This window comes from Berghia stephanieae, chromosome 6 (assembly GCF_034508935.2).
Source record: "Berghia stephanieae isolate SIO BIC M18660-M18661 chromosome 6, UCSD_Bste_1.3, whole genome shotgun sequence".
Classification (NCBI taxonomy): domain Eukaryota; kingdom Metazoa; phylum Mollusca; class Gastropoda; order Nudibranchia; family Aeolidiidae; genus Berghia; species Berghia stephanieae.
The window spans coordinates 20401761-20422447 of NC_088365.1; the positions used below are offsets into that span (position 1 = coordinate 20401761).

General features: G+C 36.8%; 1 protein-coding gene across 5 annotated transcripts; it reads right to left on the reverse strand.

Moving 5' to 3' along the window:
* Positions 1–3044: 3044 nt before the first annotated feature.
* Positions 3045–18397, reverse strand: LOC144975643 (uncharacterized). 5 transcript variants are annotated; one of them, XM_078919828.1, is made up of 2 exons: positions 18309–18397; positions 3045–4440 (listed from the first exon to the last, which is right to left on the reverse strand). In XM_078919828.1, the coding sequence occupies exon 2, from the start codon at positions 4293–4295 to the stop codon at positions 3249–3251; it is 1047 nt and encodes a 348-aa protein (XP_078775954.1). In that variant the 5' UTR covers positions 4296–4440; positions 18309–18397; the 3' UTR covers positions 3045–3248. The 5 variants fall into 5 exon arrangements, with proteins under 5 accessions (XP_078775954.1, XP_078775952.1, XP_078775956.1 ...); XM_078919826.1 differs by having other exon boundaries at positions 18216–18320; XM_078919830.1 differs by lacking the exon at positions 18309–18397 and adding an exon at positions 18253–18271.
* Positions 18398–20687: the final 2290 nt, after the last annotated feature.

The following is a 20687-nucleotide window of genomic DNA, read 5'->3' on the forward strand; positions in this document are numbered from 1 at the left end:
ACAGATTAAGTTTTTGTTTATTTGTCTCTGACTCATTATCTCAAAAGGGCATGAACAAAAAGAGCTTTTATATAGAATAATGTTCACGAAATGCACTTAAATGGGTGAAATATAAACATTAACTCCTACAGTTTAAGATTAAAAACCTTGAAATTTTAGAGAGATTATAGGCGAGGTTTTTAAAAAATGTGTAGGCTACATTATTATTTATTAATATTGTTATTATTATTATTATTATTATTATTATTATTATTATTATTATTATTATTATTATTATTATTATTATTATTATTATTATTATTATTTGTTGGTTTTTTTTTTGTTTTTTTGTTGTTTTTTTTTTTTTTTTTTTTTGTTTTTTTTTTTTTTTGTTATTAGAAAATGTCAATTGTTTTTTAATTTTTGATCCTCAAATTTTCGTCTCCTGGAGTAAGAAATAAATAAAACAAGAGAAAACTCCTGCATCCCATAAGGTTTGATTAATTATTTAGATGATATAAACTTCTATTCACATAATATCAATTTTTAATGCTATCTGTCCATTAGTTTTTGAGCCTTGAGCCTTTGTCCTTTCCAAAAAAAAATGCTACAGTTCAAATATGGCCGCCAAACATTTTTAATTTCCATGGCAACGGGTAAATATTTAATTCATGTCCCGTTCATATTTTATCTTCCCGAATCTCTCGCTTTTAAATGAGTTGGATTAATAACCTATATTATCTTTAATTGGAAAAAGGTTTTAGATAGAGTTTTTTGCTACCGCGTGTCCTCTTTAAGAATAAATATTTGTAATAAATCCTGTAAGAGTAAAAACAAGTGTGTCACTTTTATATATTATCTATCGATTCATCTTAACTACGCCACTACCATATCATCTCAATCATCTGTGGTGTTTCATTCATCCTGTTTTGTGGATAAAGGGGAAACCCGAAACGTTCATTTTATCTGTTTTTATAATTAAATTGAAGCTTACATTCAATTTCACATTATTATTTATGTTATCTATGTAAGCAATAGACGTCTAGTCTTTTTCTTTCCAACCGATTCTCGTCTGTAGATTAGTCTTGAGTTTTGTTTCATTTCAAAACTTGGTGCGCAGAAGCTTGATATTGCTTGATATATTTTACTCTTCTCACCTACAGTTAAAGATAAAACCGAAACGCCAGAATAATTTATTGTCTTCTTTATTAATCATTGAGTTTAAATTCACGTTTATCGTTTATCTATCTATCTATCTATCTATCTATCTATCTATCTATCTATCTATCTATCTATCTATCTATCTATCTATCTATCTATCTATCTATCTATATCTATCTATCTATCTATCTATCTATCCATCCATCTATCTATCTATTTATCCATCCATCTATCTATCTATCTATCTATCTATCTATCTATCTATCTATCTATCTATCTATCTATCCATCTGTTTGTCATTCTATCTATTGACCTATCTGACCTTTTCACGATTCAGGAAGCAGAAAATAAAAAATATAATACAGTAAAAATCGGATTCAATGGGAGTAATTGGATTTAGAACAAATTCCCGTTGTATCCGAGTCCCGCTGTATCCAGGCAGATAAAAATTTCCATGGAGACGCGGAAATAGCAACAAGTTGAAAATTGAGGTCGAGAGAGAGAGAGAGAGAGAGAGAGAGAGAGAGAGAGAGAGAGGGAGAGAGAGAGAGAGAGAGAGAGAGGATATATATATATATATATATATATATATATATGTATATATACATATATATATATATATATATATATATATATATATGTATATATACATATATATATATATATATATATATACATATATATATATATATATATATATATATATATATATATATATAGAGAGAGAGAGAGAGAGAGAGAGAGAGAGAGAGAGAGAGAGAGAGAGAGAGCAATGTCTTGATATCTCTGACAGAAACATGAATAATATGGCTTCACCTATATTATTTTTTAAGACCGCCCGATGTGTGATTAGCTCACACCATCAATATGTACGTCACGCAGCCTGGGAAAGTATGTAGTTTTCTGAGTTCGTATGCGTCGTCTGTTGGGCAGATTCTGTGAGTATATTACTTTTAAATACATAGCATCAACTACAATTATTATAAAGTGATCTGTGAGATTAAGTACCTGATATTTTGTAATGTTTCAATATTTTCTTTTTCTACTCATTATTTTTTGATTGCAGATTTTGTGCACGCATGTCTCTCTCTCTCTCTCTCTCTCTCTCTCTCTCTCTCTCTCTCTCTCTCTCTCTCTCTTACTCTCTCTCTCTATCTATCTATCTATCTATCTATCTATCTATCTATCTATCTATTTATCTATCTATCTATTTATCTATCTATCTATTTATCTATCTATCTATTTATATATCTATCTATCTATCTATCTATCTCTATCTATCTAGCTAGCTATCTGTTCATCTATCTATCTATTTATCTATCTATCTATCTATCTATCTATCTGTAATTGTGCGGCTATGTGGTCTAGTGGTATGACACTCGCTTTCGGATCGGAAGGTCCTGGGTTCGAGCCTCGCTCGGCGCATAGTTGAGTCCTTGGAAAAGACTCTTTACTCACATTCTCTCACCGTACTCAGGTGTAAAATGAGAACCTGGCCGTTAACAGCGTTGTCTTTGTCCGAAAAATTGTAATATCGCCTAACAGGCGTCATGTCTCGTCCTACATGTTAAATGTTGCTGTTGACCAGGGACCCCTTGTAAAGCGCATTGAGCACGTTAAGTGGATATTGCGCTATATAAATGCTCAATTTTAAAAAAAATCTATATCTATCATTCTATCTCTATCTCTGTGTCTGTCTGTCTGTCTGTGTTTGTTTATCTATCTGTTTGTGTTTTCCGGGCATCAAAAAATAAATTTTGATATACAAAGAATTAATTGTTCACAAAGTCAAAGGGGTGGATTTCAATCTGAACTGGTTCCACCAAGCGTCACTGTTTTAGAGCAGGCGGGGCCATCTTGATATTAAATGAGATGTTAGAGTGAAGTAAACAAAGTGCTACGCATTTGTCATGGCATGTGTTTAATTTTAGTACTTTGTTTATTCATTTAAAACAGATTAACATACACTTTATACGGATACTCTTCATCATTGTACACCTAGTCCTACAAAATTCAGTGGTTAACACCAATCAATTGAAGGCGTGTATAGCTCTATGAGTACAATGACAAGGAAAAAACTAAGCCCTTTAACTAAATTGTCACTATTACTATTTGTCATTTACCTTCTTAACGTTTCCAGAACACGCAAAACAGAGCGATCGAAACTTCGAATTGAAAAAATAGTAAACGGGAAATGTGGTGGCGGAGTTTGTGAGGTTCAAGATGACTTTCAATCTACTCGTGTTGTAATATAGGTTCTGTAGTCTCTTTCCTACTCCAAAATCATCTTCCATATATCTGTAGAAGGTATATAATAACGTTGGTATCAAACACACAGTGTAGATAATGCAGATTACCATCACTTGCCGAACGGCTTGCAACTCCTTGCCAGACAATTTACCGCTTGATTTATCATTTTCGTCATTTCCAGTTTTTGCTGTCGACACATTTCGGAATTTTACAGACTCTCTGAGATATTTGGCCATGATAAGAACACACACGAAGATGATTAATGACGCTACCATGCCAAAAACGACAAAGTGAATCGTTGATACAGTGTCTTTGACGTCAGATCTTATACTCGACATCCACAGAACAGTTCGGGTTCTGTTCACTCTTGCGTCATTTTGATACCGAGTACCCATTTGAGAAAATACCGGGACATACGACGCCACAGAAAGACAAGCGAACACAACAAGGGCCGCGATACATCTCGATCGGGTGAAAAAATTCTTGAATCTGAAAGGCATCGCAACGCACATGCACCTAGCTACAGCCAGAAATGTTGTGATCATACACGTTGCCTCGTAAAATATCAAACAGACATTTGCTGTGAAAACTGTGAAAACCCTCGGCTGCACGGGTAGGTTTTTTATTCCGTATTTGGCTTCATATGAGGCTATCATGTTGGATGAGCTGAGGACGCAGCCCATGATAGTGAACCCCAAGTCAGAAATGGACAATCCCAAGAGAGAAACGGTAACGCCATCTCCAAGTCCCATGGCAATGAATGTTCTGATGATGATGATGTTTGAGATGACGCCCACCAATGATACTGTAAGCATGATGTATGCCAGTGCATATTCCATCGTAGCGGCATCCGCGTCACTGATCAGTCCCTTTGGTTTCGGGATATCCAGGAATGTGGAATTCATCGTGCGAATTTGTTCCAATTTCTAATATTAAAAGTATAGTCACTTGATGATATTATATTATGACGTAGAATTGTAAAGTTTTTAATACATTTAGTGACGATGTGCCCAAGTGCTTTTAGGCGTGAAAGGATAACTCTTTTGATAACTGGAAAGAAGAATTAATAATGAACCATTCATCGCATGAGGTTGTAATCCCCTATTCATAATATTAATATTAAAAGAAAAGACCTTAACTATACTTTCTTATATGTACAAGAAAATCTAAGAAAAATATCCCTACCACTTATGTCGTTCCAGACAGTTCTAAGTATAGGTTAGAATTGGAACATCTAACCCAATTGTTAGAAGCTCCATATTGTAAAAACTAAGGGTTTTTTTAAAATGTGGAAACGGTGTCTTTTTAATACCCCAACGTTCTGATTGGCCCGTTCCCTCTAAAGATGGAAATACATAGTAAGACAAACTTGAGGACCGTTATGCATCTAAAACAATTTGAATTGATTGACATTGTGTTGTGTTGGATTGCATCTCAGTCGTTCCAACTAAGAAATATTCAAAACTTTTTGGCGCTGTGTGCTTGAAATCCCAATTCCCATGTCTTTTAAACAGGAGTCAAACAAATAAAATGAAAGCCTATTTGACTAGGAAGTATCTTTCTAACAGTTTGTGATACTTTCTGATCGAATTGAACATATTTGCAGGTCTGATAACCGGACGCAAGTATGGGCTCGTTGTAAAGTTGTTGTAATGGGGGAAATTTTATGTTGGCGGGAGAGTATTTTCATTACCACAATGAAACCATTGGTTATCAGACCTGCAAATAAGTGCATGTCGATTTTGATCCATCGTCAAGGAGTGTTTTCCGTGTTTGGTACTTTGTTCTTTTTCGAAGCTGCTATATTCGTTTTTGTTCATTAGTTAAAAATAAAAAGAATTATGAAACAACCAAGAATTGAGTTTTTATACAAGGGGTCCCTGACCAACTGCGACACTTAACATGTAGGACGGGACATGACGCCTGTTGGGCGATATTACATTTTTTTCGGACAGAGACAACGCTGTTAACGGCCAGGTACTCATTTTACAATGAGAGAATATAAGTAATGAGCCTTTTCCAAGGACTCAACTATGCGCCGAGCGAAGCTCGAGCCCAGGACCTTTTGATCGGAAATCGAGTGTATTACCACAAGAACACATGGCCGCACAGTCCAGCGCGTCGATCAGCAGTAGTATCACATCATCCAGGAGTCCAAGCCAATGGCAAGACTTGACAAGGAGGATAAGAAATGACGCCTTTTGGCCTTAATTAATACACTTTCTTTCGACATAGACATCGATGTTACCGACCAGGTACTCATTATACATCTGATTGAGGCGAGGGAATGTGAGTAAAGAGCTTTTTTCAAGGGCTCAACTTACCGCCGGATAGATTGTGCTGTGATGACTGACCATCTGGACAACACCAAGAAAGCCTGAGATTTGATCAGTAGTAAAGGACAACTGATTTTAGGAAATTATTTTTTTTTTGGCTTGTATGTAACCATCTTCATTAATCTGAGTATTCCGTTTTTAGAAATAGTTTCCTGTTCTTGTGCGGTATCTTTTTTGTTGTCTTAAAACACGTTTCATTTTTAATGCAACACAGAGTCCCCCTTCCATTGTCTTCTAAAGTAAATAAGCGTTTTTACTTAGATTGCTCTCTGGCACAATTATTTATTTTATAACCAAGAGCTTTAACCTAGACACAATTTTGCCTAGGTCACAACTGTTTTCTTAATAAATTCATTTTACTTTTAACATAATGTTTTTGTCAACATGCATCTGCTAACAAAAGAAGAGGTATAGTTATTTTATGTCCAAAAAAAAAACACACCAAAAAAAAAAAACGTTATCCAAAACAAGTGCTTTTGCTTACAACAATGTTCTCTGTCATAATAATATTATTGAATAAGCCTTGTTAATGTCAACAAATTCTTGTAAAGCCATTCCAACGCAAGTTCATTTTCTTTTCAGCACATGTCTTCTCTTACAATGACAATTATTGTCTTCTAAGACGGACGCTTTATTAAAAACAAAATATCCCCCCTCACAGATATGTCCTAAAACAAATCATTTACTTGCAACACAATTTTGTCTTCAGACTCAATTAATATTAACTACTCCTCACGGATTATCACCGGAAGTGTTCAAATGACCGGATAAATAGGTTTAAAAATCGTGTTTTTATACAATGCCGGAAAAAGCAGGGGAATGCTTTTTTTAGGGAGGGGGGGGGGATTGCCTCTTATACTTTCTGCTTCGCCCGGCACTGAATTATACACAACTTTCTTCATTGTCATCTTGCATCTCCGCTTGCTCCGTATTTATCAAATGACCAACGGCAATTTATCCAAGTATATGTCTCTACTTTATGTGATGAGCCTTCATTGTCCAGAACTCTTAGCATGCTCGTGCCCTTAGGAAGAACGAATAAGGTGAGTAGTTTTGGCACTGAAAAACCAATCGAGACATTTCCTCACCAGAACAGCTCACCTTATCCCTTCTCCCAATGTCCACTCTTTATTGGCAAACTTTTTCATTTGCTCTTGCTTATGCATTGCCTTCCTTCAAAGGATCGGGCATCAAAAGGGATTCCATCATTTCCTATTTAGAGGTATTTCTTCCAGTTACTTTCATGTAATATCCTCTCTCAAAAAGATTTTTTGAATGAATATTATTGTGACGTTCCTCCCAACACCGTTTACCATATCCATGCCCTCACAGAACACAATATTGGCAACTTTGATGTCTTTTGCTCTTAGTTCGGAAGTCTGCTGTTCGAAACTCGATAAAGTGCACCAGCTGCACAAATTTCATTTATTATGTTCCATAATACAGAGTATTATAGTATTTAGCTTTGCACACGGACACTGAAACAGAGATGCAGTCTATTTTTTTGGTCCTAAAATAAATGTGTTGGAAAGTTTGTTAATGATAAATTTAAATATTCCTCTTTATTCAAACATAACATTTTTAAATATTATGTTTGTTTATGAAGTTGCTGATTTTTGAAAATAGTCTTGGTTGCTTACACTGGATATAAATGTAAATATGACTACAGCAGGTTTAGGAAAAAGGGAAAAAAAAACAATATTACCTCTAACTGAAATTAGAGTGAAACCTACCTTTTCAAATGCATTTTGGATCTAAGCAGAAGCAAATCAATGAACTAGACAAGCGAATTCCTCCGTCGACCGCAGGGATAAAAACTAAAATGACTGGCCAAAGTCCAGATAAAAGTCAAGACTCCAGCATCAATATTTAATAGACTCATAAAAAGAGAAACCTGTTACAGACCAAATAATTTTCACCAAGAGAGCAAAGTCAATAATGTGGTTTGACTACCAGCCAATGAAATGAAGCCAACGCAATGACAACAGCTTCTTATGGTGCTCACAATACTATGTAATCACGATTTATCCAGGACGCAAACTGATTACCGCACTCGTGTACGGTCGCAAACCCCCTGGAAGCTTCGTCACAACCCACCGTTCAACTAGATGCTCTGAGGTATTGGGCTCTTGACCACAACGGGTGCATGTTGGACAGGTGGCAGAGATCCTATGTAAGGGCAGTGAAGTGAGCGTGCCGTTAATCAGGTTCTCGGCCGAATCCGATTGACTGCCACCCAATGTGTCCTCTTGCTGGTGGAAAAGCCTGGCAACTTCTCCCTCAGTTTCAAGGAGTCGATGTACCCGCCTCCTCAAGGGACTGAATTCGACCAATTCGACCTCTACCTCGTATATGCAGCTCTGTTCGAAGTCGGGAAGCTACGTACAAAGGTTGCCGGGACTTATTTTGGCTCGAAACAGGCTCACCGTCCATTATACGCTTGAGAGTGGTGTCCCCATTCCCTCTCTCTCTCTCTCTCTCTCTCTCTCTCTCTCTCTCTCTCTCTCTCTCTCTCTCTCTCTTTGATCTTATTACGGCAGTTGTTTGTATTCGTCTCCCGTCGGACATCGGGGTTGGGGGGAGGGGGGGAGATTGTTGCCATTATCGGGCTCCATTCTCTAGGCGTTGTTGCCAGCGTTCCCGACACGAAGTTTTACGTCTACTTTCTCAACGTTCTTGCTTCTACACCACACTGGAGCACGATACACCGCGGTGGAATAGCATAGTGGCAGGGCGGACGTCCTCAGGAGCGCTTGACTACTACCCCAAGTTGGTCCTCCAGCTTACTCAGAAGACTGTTGCGTTTCTCTATCTTTCAGGCAACACCTTCGAGATGGACCCGATAGGTAAGGCTGCGGTCCAGCTTAAACCCCCCCCCCCCCCCCCCCCCCCCAGGTATTTCGGTCTTGGCTCGTATGGGAGAAGCGGCTTGGGTGAAATGCAGGTGTTCATCTTCAGGTACCATTTGTCAAAGTAGGATTTGAGTCTTTCGAGTACGCTTTCGAGACGGGTCCACACTTTACTTTGAGTAACAAGTGCCCAGTCGTCCGCGTATCCCAGCCTCAGGGAGGAAGTGTTTGGCATGTCGCTAATATAGAAATTAATCAACATTGGCACAATGCACAGATCCCTGAGGGACCCCTTTCCTCAGCTTCCTGACTTTGTTCGTAATGTCTCCCAGCGCGACGTAGAATTGCCTTTCCTCCAAGATTGAAGAGAACAACTTCAAGGTCATTTTTGCACCTTATGATTTTTGCAAGCTTGAGCATTAAACCATCGCCACCAAACCGTACCATCCGCTGCTGGTAGGTCTATAAATACAGCACCAGTTTGCTGTCTCCTTCCGAACCCTGCTTCAATTTGCTCTGTAAGAGCAATGACCTCTGAGGTGCCACTCCCTACTCGCCTGCTCGGATAGAAGGGCAGCGTCTGGGACCGGCCCCCATCGGTTCAGTAGTACACACTCCAGAAGTTTGTACAAGCAGCTCAGAGGTGATATTGGTCTGTAACTGTCGGCTTCCTTCGCCGCTTTCCCGGCTTTAGGATGACAACTATCTTAGCGTGCTTCCACATTTGTAGAAGCTTTCCTTTTGCAAGGACGTCAAACATTGCCTCTGCCAGCCAGGCCGTACCCTGGGGCCCAGATGCGTTATCATATATCATATCGGGATATATGCCATCTATCCCTGCTGCTTTGCCGTTCTTGATACCACTAATGCCTGCACCCACTCTGTCCAGTCCGACTCTTCCTCCGCTAGCGAGTAAAAAATCGTAAGGTCAGCCTTGCGGACACCATGCTCGAAAGACCGATACGGGACCCGTTTGCTGAGGTTATTTATATTCTTGGTAATTGTGTCTGCCCCATATTAGGTGCGAAATTCCGGTCAGGATCCAATTTCTTTATCAGTCGCCAAGCGTGGCGGCTAGAATGTGTAAAGTCGTGATTTTCGACGGTCTCCTGCCACTGTTGCTTCCTTCCTTCTGCCAGAGACTGAAGTAGTCTATCGGCTACGTCCTTGGACTGGGTCTGCTGGTACTCCTTGTACAGCTTTTCTGGCTCCTCCGTCCAGCAGGGGGTGTAAAATTTCCGTTTGCCCCGTGGAATGTAGCGGTGAGCGCTCTTAACCAGCAGCCTGTTAAATCTGATGTTCTCGGACTTGAGTGGGATAGCAGGGCATACGTGCTCAATATAGGAACAGAATTCCTCCCAGTTAGCCTTCCTGAAGTTACATCTGCAGACTGGGAGAGACTGCAACCTCGGGATTGTCACCCCCGCTGTGACAAGTACCAGCCTGTGTTGGCTATGCGGGAATTCACCAAAACTGTCCACTTAACCTGCAGTGGTTCCCCGTTCGCTCCCTTCGTTACGTGGGTAAGATCAGGAATATATTCCTTCTTACGACGGGTACCCCTGACGGCACATTTGGCCGCACGATCGTATATTAGGTGTAGATCGTGACGGTCTATCCATGAGTAAAGGTGTATATCTGTCTCATTGCAGTCTCGGTTGGCGCACTCGTGGTGGTTGCTATCAAAGTCTCCCTCACAGGTGGAAGGATTGCTAATCACGGGACCGGTGGTGTAATCCAAGTCGCTCTGGGTGGTTTGTAGATGTTGTGCAGATACAGCCCACCCACCTTAACAGAAATTCAATTCACTCCGTTGATATCCGTAATGCTCTCTATAACACATTAACTCCGAAGGCTGTTTAGCGTAAAAGCTGACACCGCCTTTGAGTTTCGAAGTGACCTCTCGATGGACACCATATAGCCTGGCATCTGGAATCGAGAAGATTGCGCACCTGATGAGTCTCCTGTAGAAGGAGATATCAACGCTATGGGCGGCCAGTAGCTTTGATAAAAGCTAAATTTTGGTCATACTTTTGACTCTCGATATTAAGGAACAGTATGTCCGTCTAGTCGCTGACCCGATATCGCATTTTCCAGCTAAATCTGTGTTGGGGCGTTCGCTGATTTCTCGACCGCTGCGACGACCCTGGCGACACGATCGCGGTAGTATTGGGCTAGGCGGCCGACCGGTTCGCCATTGAAATTCAGAGCTAGATTGATCCATAGCATAGAATTGTGGAGCCCGGGGAGGCAGAGGCAATTTGGGCACCGGGTTGGATCTCCCTTCGTCACTAATCAGGGCGGGCCGTTCAATGTGCCCGTTTATAGGCCCGACACCCGCGGATGGTCGAGTGCCGGTCAAATGGAATCACTCCTCCCCCCCCCCCCCCCCCCCCACTCACCCCCCCCCCACTCCACCCCCCCCCCCCCCGATATTCCTCAAGTACCCCACCAACGACAAGGTAGGTGATCCATGGGGGTTGAACGCAATGGCCATTAACAGTTAGCTAAATTAAATGTTTAGAGCTTGATATCTGGAGCTTGATTTAAATAAACTCGATAACAATACAATAAGCCATTTTGGTTATACTGCAAACCAAACTGTTTTCAACAAGAGAGTATTAACAGCGTTTATTGCATCGCTGTCACTGCACTCTTGGTGTAAACGGTAAGACATGATGTCTTGATGGAGCTCAAATTGAATCGGTCTAGAAAGGGAGAAGTACTGACCTGCCGGAGGATCAATGCTTGAATCACTTTTATGTTGCGAAAGGGTTTAATATTTATAAAATCATTATTATTATTATTATTATTATTATTATTATTATTATTATTATTATTATTATTATTATTATTATTATTATTATTATTATTATTATTATTTATTATTATTAATATTATTATTATTATTATTATTATAGTTGTAGTAGTAGTAGTAGTAGTAGTAGTAGTAGTAGTAGTAGTAGTAGTAGTAGTAGTAGTAGTAGTAGTAGTAGTAGTAGTAGTAGTAGTGGTAGTTGTTGAGATCAAGATAGTATTTGACTTGACTTTCTGGTATATAGCTCAAGGACTTGGCTATCTTTTTGTAATAAATCACCAGGGACGGCTGGTAATAATGGGCAGGGTGGGCAAATACCAGCCTGTTTTTTCAAGTTATATGCTGTATTACCAGGTCCGAAATAATCTAATTTAAATTAGATAATTTCAAAAGTTAGTACTTAAACTTGATACTTCGTACTGAAATCAATTTGTGTGTATTTTTGATAGATTGAGAATCACCATGCACCCCGTAATGCATAAACCAGGATACGCTCCTGTTCTTTTTATCACTCCCCCCCCCTCCCAACCACTCCACTCCGCCCACATCGTCATCCCATCGTCACGTCGCCTGGCTGAACTCCGAGTTTGCTGTCTGGCCTCTCTAGTACTAGGTCGGGCTAATTCAAATGAGCCCACCTTATAAACCAGTGAACACTAAATGCAGATTTTGGGAAACGTACTTTTTCTTATTTATTGCCTTACTTGTGCAGGTACCATTGATGTAATGACATTGGGAAGGTTCCAGTATTGAATTTAATTTATTAATTTACTAATATATCAATTTAGTATTAACTTGTGTTGTTTTTATATATTTGTCTATCCATTTAAATTATTTCTTTTTTTTTTCTCTCGTTTTCTTTAATGCTTCTCAAAACTCATTTATTTAAATTGTTTTCGTATTTGATTTTAAAAAAAATAATTTTTTAACAAATTAATTTGTTAGGTCTTTTTTTTTCAAATTCTTAAAGTAATTACCGCTGTATTTTTATTGCCAGACTAAATATTTTTGCAAAACAATGTAATTTTCTATTGTATTTCCTCTAATAAAACAAAACACTTTTATTCAAAAGTCACGACTAAATAAATATATAAAATACAACCACCATTTTGGTTTACTCAACAATTGAATTAGTATACGAGAAATACTCTTCTGAGAAAAGAGAGAGTTGAATTCTAAGTTATAGAGGAAATAGATACGTTTAAAGGAAGGGTGGGCAGATTCCGTACTTGCCGTCCTGAAGCTAATACATACATAAGATAGTTCGTGATGAAGAGGCGGGAAGCTAGGGGTTGATTGGGTAAGGAGTAAAGATAACACGGTCGTTATTGTTATGGTCTAACGAATGCATGAGGAGAGATTGGTAGCATTATTTTGTCTTAATTGTATTGTATGAATTATTGGTGAAAGCCTAAGATTAAATAAACATTGTTTTTGTTTGTCTTTGTTTGTATTTTTTACTATGGAACTGATACTTGTCATAGCAGACTGCCTACTTGAAATAGGAAAATAAAAGTCGTAGTTTTCAGGGTTAATAAAATCGTAGATATTTTAACTACCCTTTAACAAAATCACCGGAATTTTCGTCTATTATAGGTATCAAATTTAAAAAAACGAGAAAAACTGATTGGAAACGTAATAATGATGGTGGTGGTAGTAATGGTGATGGTAATATTATTATTATTGTTATTATTATTATTATTATTATTATTATTATTATTATTATTATTATTATTATTATTATTATTATTATTGTTATTATTATTATTATTGTACGTACTGGTGGTATTACGATTGTTTTTTGTTCTTTTTGTGTGGTTATTATGGTATCAGTTTATTGTTTGGTTCCAATTATCATTTTTTTCCACTTAATGTATGTTGTCATCAAATTTTATGATTTATTGGCGAAAGCCTAAGATTGAATAAACTTTGTAATATCGTATAGTAATCACCATTGTCGACGACATCGCCGTTGTCATCATAATCATCATCATCATTAACAACAACAACATTAACAACAAGTACTACAATAGCAATAAAAACAATATCAACATCATCATATAATTTCCGTCATCGTCTCCACAACTATCATTCTAACCAACAGCACCATCAAAACCACTGCCATAATTACATCCTCCCTCACCGTCTCCTCTTCCTCCTCCTCCTCCTCCTTCACCACCACCGCTACCACTATTCCAACCACTACCACCACCGGCACAATAATTCTAACCACCGAGACAGCAGTAAAATGATGCAATTTGAGCTCTGAATGAAACTCGAGTCATATCGCTGTTGTTGCTTCTCGATAAAAACTTTACAGTTACTACTTACTACTGAAAACCAGTAATGTAACAGAAATATTAATCTCGCCGTAGAGGGATAAAAGCATCTTTTTAATTTTTCGAGTGAACGAGATGGACTTGTATAGTTAAGGTGTTGTCGCATTATGTCTCTTCGCTTTAATTTTTTTTTTTTGTATTCTCTTTCGTGATTCATTTTTGATTACGTTTGGAATAATTAAAATCTACTGGTATTGTCATTTCATTGTGAATGTGATTATTTGTGGTTGAAATAAATTTTTTTTTAAGGTGAACAAAAAAGAGAAAAAAAAAAAAGAAAAAAAATTTATATATATATATATATATATATATATATATTATATATATATATATATATATATATATATATATATATATATATATATAGAATGAAAATTGTCACTCATATATATATATGACGACTCTTCTTTGCCCCACCACTATAAATAGGCTAGAACCGCCACTGTAAATCACTCCTAAAATTGGCGAGCATGCGCTTGAATATTCGGCACCTCTTCTCTGGATATAACAGAGGCAGTAATGTTGCATTTTCTTTGTTTTTTTAATCATAAAACGTTTTTTTAAAATCGGTAACACCGTAGAATTATAGTGCTTTGTTTTATGCAGCATGCTTGTGTGGTTGTATGTTTTAGTGAAGGTTGTCACGTACTGTTAAGCGCTTTGAGTTTGTTGAGATACGTGTTGAGGCACTATATAAAAACCATATATTATTATTATTATAATTAGTACTATCATTATGGCCGAGTGGTTAAGGCATTGCACTGTGATCCGGAAGGTCCCGGGTTAGAACCCCGCTTCAGTCACTTTCGTTATTTTTCCTTGAGCAAGATTATTAACCCCCAATTTGCTCATTGTGACAACGTGGGTGATCCCTGTTGACATCAGACATCCTGTTTGATGGATTATCTATATTCCTTCGTGGAATGCCTAGGCGACGGGATCTAGTGGTGCTGTTGCGAAAGGGTTTTTAATATTTTTAAAAATTATTATTATTATTATATATTATTATTATTATTATTATTATTATTTTATTATTATTATTATTATTATTATTATTATTATTATTATTATTATTATCATTATTATTAATGTTATAGTAAAAGTAGTGGTTGTTGTAGTAGAAGTAGTAGTAGTAGTAGTAGTAGTAGTAGTAGTAGTAGTAGTGGTAGTAGTAGTAGTAAATGTAGTAGTAGTAGTAGTAGTAGTAGTAGTAGTTGTAGTTGTAGTAGTAGTAGTAGTAGTAGTAGTAGTAGTAGTAGTAGTAATACTAGTCATAGTAGTAGTAGTAGTAGTAGTAGTAGTAGTAGTAGTAGTAGTAGTAGTAGTAGTGGTAGTAGTAGTAGTAGTAGTAGTAGTGGTAGTAGTAGTAGTAGTAGTAGTAGTAGTAGTAGTAGTAGTAGTAGTAGTAGTAGTAGTAGTAGTGGTGGTGGTGGTGGTGGTGGTGGTGGTGGTGGTGGTGGTGGTGGTGGTGGTGGTGATATTAATATAGTTCGCGAAAAAGAAAATGAGTACAACGAATTCCTTTTTTTCAAAACTTGCACTGTCACATGGAGATTAAATTTTGGACCCCATCAATAAATGTAGCAATGACTATGAAAATTTTTGTTTTCTATTTTTGTAGGAACTACTCTTAAATCAAAGCCCTATCTCCACTGAGTAAAAATCTATTTTTAACGGTCTTTTGGTAATTGTACGAGTTTTGTCGCTTGACATAATCTAAAATGACCTCTTTTCTAACTGTGTGCCAACTTTCAGTCATATTCATCGATAAACAGCTTCGTAATTAATTTTTTAAATAGCATGTACGGAACGGCTTCGTCCCATATTTTGTCGCGAATTTGGGCACTTCGTGAGCGAAAAAGAGGCCCAAAGATTTGTGCGGGATAGTCATTGCTAATAAATGTGACTTGGGACCATCTTTAGGGCGTTCGTAAAGCGGACGGTATAGTGATTTAATCAAAATCTCTAATGTATGAGAATATGACTATATCAGGGTTTCATACATTACTCAAGTCGGAGGTTTGGCTGCTCGAAAACCATTTAACCAGCCTATGTTTTTTATTTGATTCGATAATCGACTCAGTTTTCCTCTTTATAACGGACTCATTTCGTAGAAATTGCCCGTGCACTTACTTTTAATACTTCCCGACGGAAGGTCGCAAGTTCCTGGGTTCGAGCCTCATTCGGCGCCTATTTTGAGTCTTTGGAAAAAGCTCTTCACTTACATTCTCTCACCATACTCAAGTGCAGAATGAGTACCTGACCGTTAACAGCATTGCCTCTGTCTAAAAAAAATTGTATTATCGCGCGTCAGGTCTCGTTCTATATGTTACGTGTTGTTTGTCAGGGACTTTTTGTAAAGCGCTCTGAGTGGATATTGCCTTATATAAAACCTCGAGTTGTTTTTTTACTAAGACTACTACTACTACTACTGCTGCTGCTTTTCCTGCAGTTACTGCTACTACAATGACTACTACTACTACTATTACTACTACTACTACTACTACTACTACTACTACTACTACTACTACTGCTGCTACTACTACTACTACTACTACTACTACTACCACTACTACTACTACTACTACTACTACTACTACTACTGCTGCTGCTGCTGCTGCTGCTACTACTACACTTCAACTGCAGTATGCTTGTGTGTGTGAATAAGTATGTTTCAGCCAAAGTACTTTGTAATGTCATCGCTGAGAGTCTGATGTCTCGGAATTATAGCGCCATATAAGTTTTCAGCATTATTATTATCATTACTACTACTACCACTACTACTACTACTACTACTACTACTACTACTACTACTACTACTACTACTACTACTACTACTACTACTATACTACTACTACTACCACTACTACTACTACTATTACTACTACTACTACTCCTACTACTACTACTACTACTACTACTACTACCTACCTACCTACCTACCTACCTACCTACCACTACTATTACTTTCACGACCACCTCTTCTATCACCATCACTATCATTATCACCACCACCACCATCACCACCAAAAACCACCACCACCACCACTACTACTACTACTACTACTACTACTACTACTACTACTACTACTACTACTACTACTACTACTACTACTACTTCTACTACTACTACTACTACTACTACTACTACTACTACTACTACTACTACTACTATTACTACAACTTCTACCAAACAGCAATTAAGTCAATATATGAATTGAAAAAAGGGTTTCTTCAAATGTTGTGATTTACTAGACAAATTTGAATAACAAAATTGTGTATTAATGTGACAATTTTCCTATAAAGGGTCTAGTTGTTGAGGAGAGGGTTAAGAAAATGGTGTGAAAAACCAAAACGATTACAGCTAGCAAATCTAATGTTGTTGTTGGAGGTAAAGAAACACATCTTATTCAGTAGAGGCTTTTATATTAACTCAAATGTTATGATATGTCAATATTTAAATAAAATGTTGATCCCATGGTTATTTTCGACAAAACATGGATTTCATCTCCATCACTATTATCAAACGATAGGATATCATTAAATATAACTATTACATTGGATTGTGTCTGAAATGTTATTATTTGTTATTTTTGCGGCTATGTGGTCCAGTGGTATGACACTCGCTTTCGGATCGGAAGGTCCTGGGTTCGAGCCTCGCTCGGCGCATAGTTGATTCCTTGGAAAAGGCTCTTTACTCACATTCTCTCACCACACTCAGGTGTAAAATGAGTACCTGGTCGTTAACAGCGTTGTCTTTGTCCGAAAAATTGTAATATCGCCTAACAGGCGTCATGTCTCGTCTTACATGTTAAATGTTGCTGTTGACCAGGGACCCCTTGTAAAACGCTTTGATTACATTTAGTGGATATTGCGCTATATAAGAGCTCATTTATTATATATTATTTAAGCCTGAAAACCTCTCAGTTAAGTCACATCATCTCAAATCTTTATCTTCGACATTAAAAGCTGCAACCAGAAACCATTTTTTATAATATACGTTATTATAGTAGTAAGAATTTGATAGTCGTCAAAATGATTTTAGGCAATTATTGTTCATCTTTAAAGCATTTCTTAAAAATACATTAGTACAGCAAGGAAATTCAAAAGCTCAAAACTCTCTGCTTTTAGAGTTTCTCTCTGATTTACCCAAAGCAATAGTTTTTTCCACTCAGATCTTTGACTGTTTTCTGAATAAGAATTTGATAGTCGTTAAAACACGATTTTATTCAATTATTGTACATTTTAAAATCATTTCTTAAAACGAAAATATAATATTTCAAATTTGTACATTAGCATAGCGATACAATTCAAAACCTAAAAATTCTCTGCTTTTCATTTTTCTCTATGTTTGAGTAGCCTGAAGCAATAGTTTTTTGTATTTTTCTTTCAGGACTTTTATATTTAAAACAATTTATTTTTGTGGCATGCCTTAACACGTTCAAACAGAAGACATTTTAATGTTTATATATCTTATTATTACAATTCTCATTATTGTACAAAAGCTACATCGAGACAACTTTTCAAAACGCCTTGAGCTTTTTGAAGACGATAGATAACACAACCAGATTCGTACTTTAAATTAAATTCAAATAGTTAGAATCTATATCCGGAAAAATATTATCGGTATTATTCATATTTCATTCCAAACAATTGAAATCAGATCGTCTCGAATTACATTGTCATCGACCTATCAAGGAAATCTGAATTTAAGCGATTGACTGTGGGGTTTTTTTCTTTCTTAAGAATCAATAAACTTGAACTAATCTTTTAGCATTATTGGGTTTAGTTCTTTTAAAATTACAACAAAATTTGCGTTTTTATAATGTATTTTTGTACGATTATTGTCGTGGGTAATGTGGTAAAAAAACACATTTATTGGATGAGTAATGGATAGTATTGATTTTACCAATTGACTCATTTCCTTAAATCACATATTATATAAATGGGACCGATCTATTATCTCCTTTCGTTCAATTGACCCACCAACCACGTGATTTTTTACTATCCAATAATTGAATTTTTAAAATGAAATTTAAATTATTTTTTAAAATACCCACAATAATGGGATAATTTTCAGAGAGTTGTCAAATGGGAGCCGAATTTTATTATTTTATTTTTTCGTTTTCGCGCTCGATATATTTCGCTAAAAGGAGAGTCAAAATAGGGGAATTTACGATTGGGAGATTGGGGGCTTTCCGTCCTTATTAACTCTCTACTTACCCAATATATTAGGAGTTTTCTCGAAATGTCTTACTTACCCAAGACAAAGCAATGAGACGTTTGTCCAGAATGACGTACCTCATAAAACAACATTAAATTATCACATCTATAACAACAAAGATTTGTCTTCAAAGTTTGTAATGTGTACTACAATAAAGCTGACGTATTGAATCGTCACAAATGTGATGTCTTATAGTTGGTAAGGAGAGGGTTTAAGGTGGAATGGATATGTGGTCAAATGGTTTAGATATCGTTCAGTGAATGTGTGTTTGTGTGTGTGTGTGTGTGTGTGTGTGTGTGTCGTGTGCGCATGTGTGTTTGTGTGTATGTACATAAAAAGAGTGTATGAGAATGAGTGAAATCCGAGAGAGATAGAGAGACAGATAGATAGGGAGAGAAACATAGATAGATAGATAGATAGATAGATAGATAGATAGATAGATAGATAGATAGATAAATGGATAGATAGATAGATAGATTGAGAGTGGGAGAGAGAGAGAGAGAGGGGGGGGGGGAGAGAGAGAGTTGCAAGGGGAAAATGTGTTTGGTTTTTGTATTGAAAAATTGTGCATGTCTGTTATAGCAGACATACAAAAATAAATAGGCAGATGGATCATAGATAGATTAAATAGATAGACTGATAGATATTTAGATTAATAAAGAAATAGATAGATAGATAGATAGATAGATAGATGGATGGATGGATAGATAGATAGATAGATAGATATATAGACAGATAGATAGATGGAAAAGAAGAGAGAGAGTGGGTGAGAATAGATGAGAGAGGGGCAGAGGAGTGAGAGAGATAGAGAGAGAGAGAGAGAGAGAGAGAGAGAGAGGATGAGAGAGGGGCAGAGAAGTGAGAGAGAGAGAGAGAGAGAGAAAGAGAGAGAGATAGAAAGAGAGAGAGAGAGAGAAAGATCGTGCATAATATGTGGAAGATATTAGGCATTGATCAATTGATCGTTTTAAAGTGTATATTAAATATTAAGTGTTAGATACAATCTTTTACATGATAAACATATACCATTTTTAAGTTTTCACTCAATCACATTTTTCATAACCTGTAGAGTTGAATGCCCTGCAGCCTTGCACTCATGGTACTCTCTAAAGTGGCAATATCGATGATGATAACGGAAAATAGGAAGATTGTTTAAATCCAATTTTATTTTAATTTAATCAATATTTATACAATTCAATTCACTGGGCGGAGAATGAAATTATATTTTAACATTGGAACGTTTAATGTAAGAAAAGTTGTAAGTAAAGTTAGAATTGATCAATTCGCTGAGGATGTGTCATATTATAACTTGGATATTACTTGTTTACAAGAAACCAAACTACAAAATGGCGTCGATCTAACTGTGGGTACCGGTCGACTTATTTGTTTTCCTTCTAAGTCTAAGTCAATATTTATACGACGTTATCTGACACGATCAATATAGATAACAATTGTTATTTAAATTTTATGAATTTTACTATATAGAATAAATGGAATAGGAAAGAGAAGTCGCGACACTCCTTCGACTATTCCGGTTCCAAATTCCTTGGAAGTATGATGTAACCGGTCCATCGTGGGACTAACAATGAATAGGTTACATAATATTGAATCAAAAGTTGGAATAACTGTTTTAGTGGCAGAATGTATAGATAGTATGCCCTTGACTAAGAAGCTCATAACATTGCCATCCGGAAGTATAACGGACCAACACACAAAACTGTGTGTATCCAT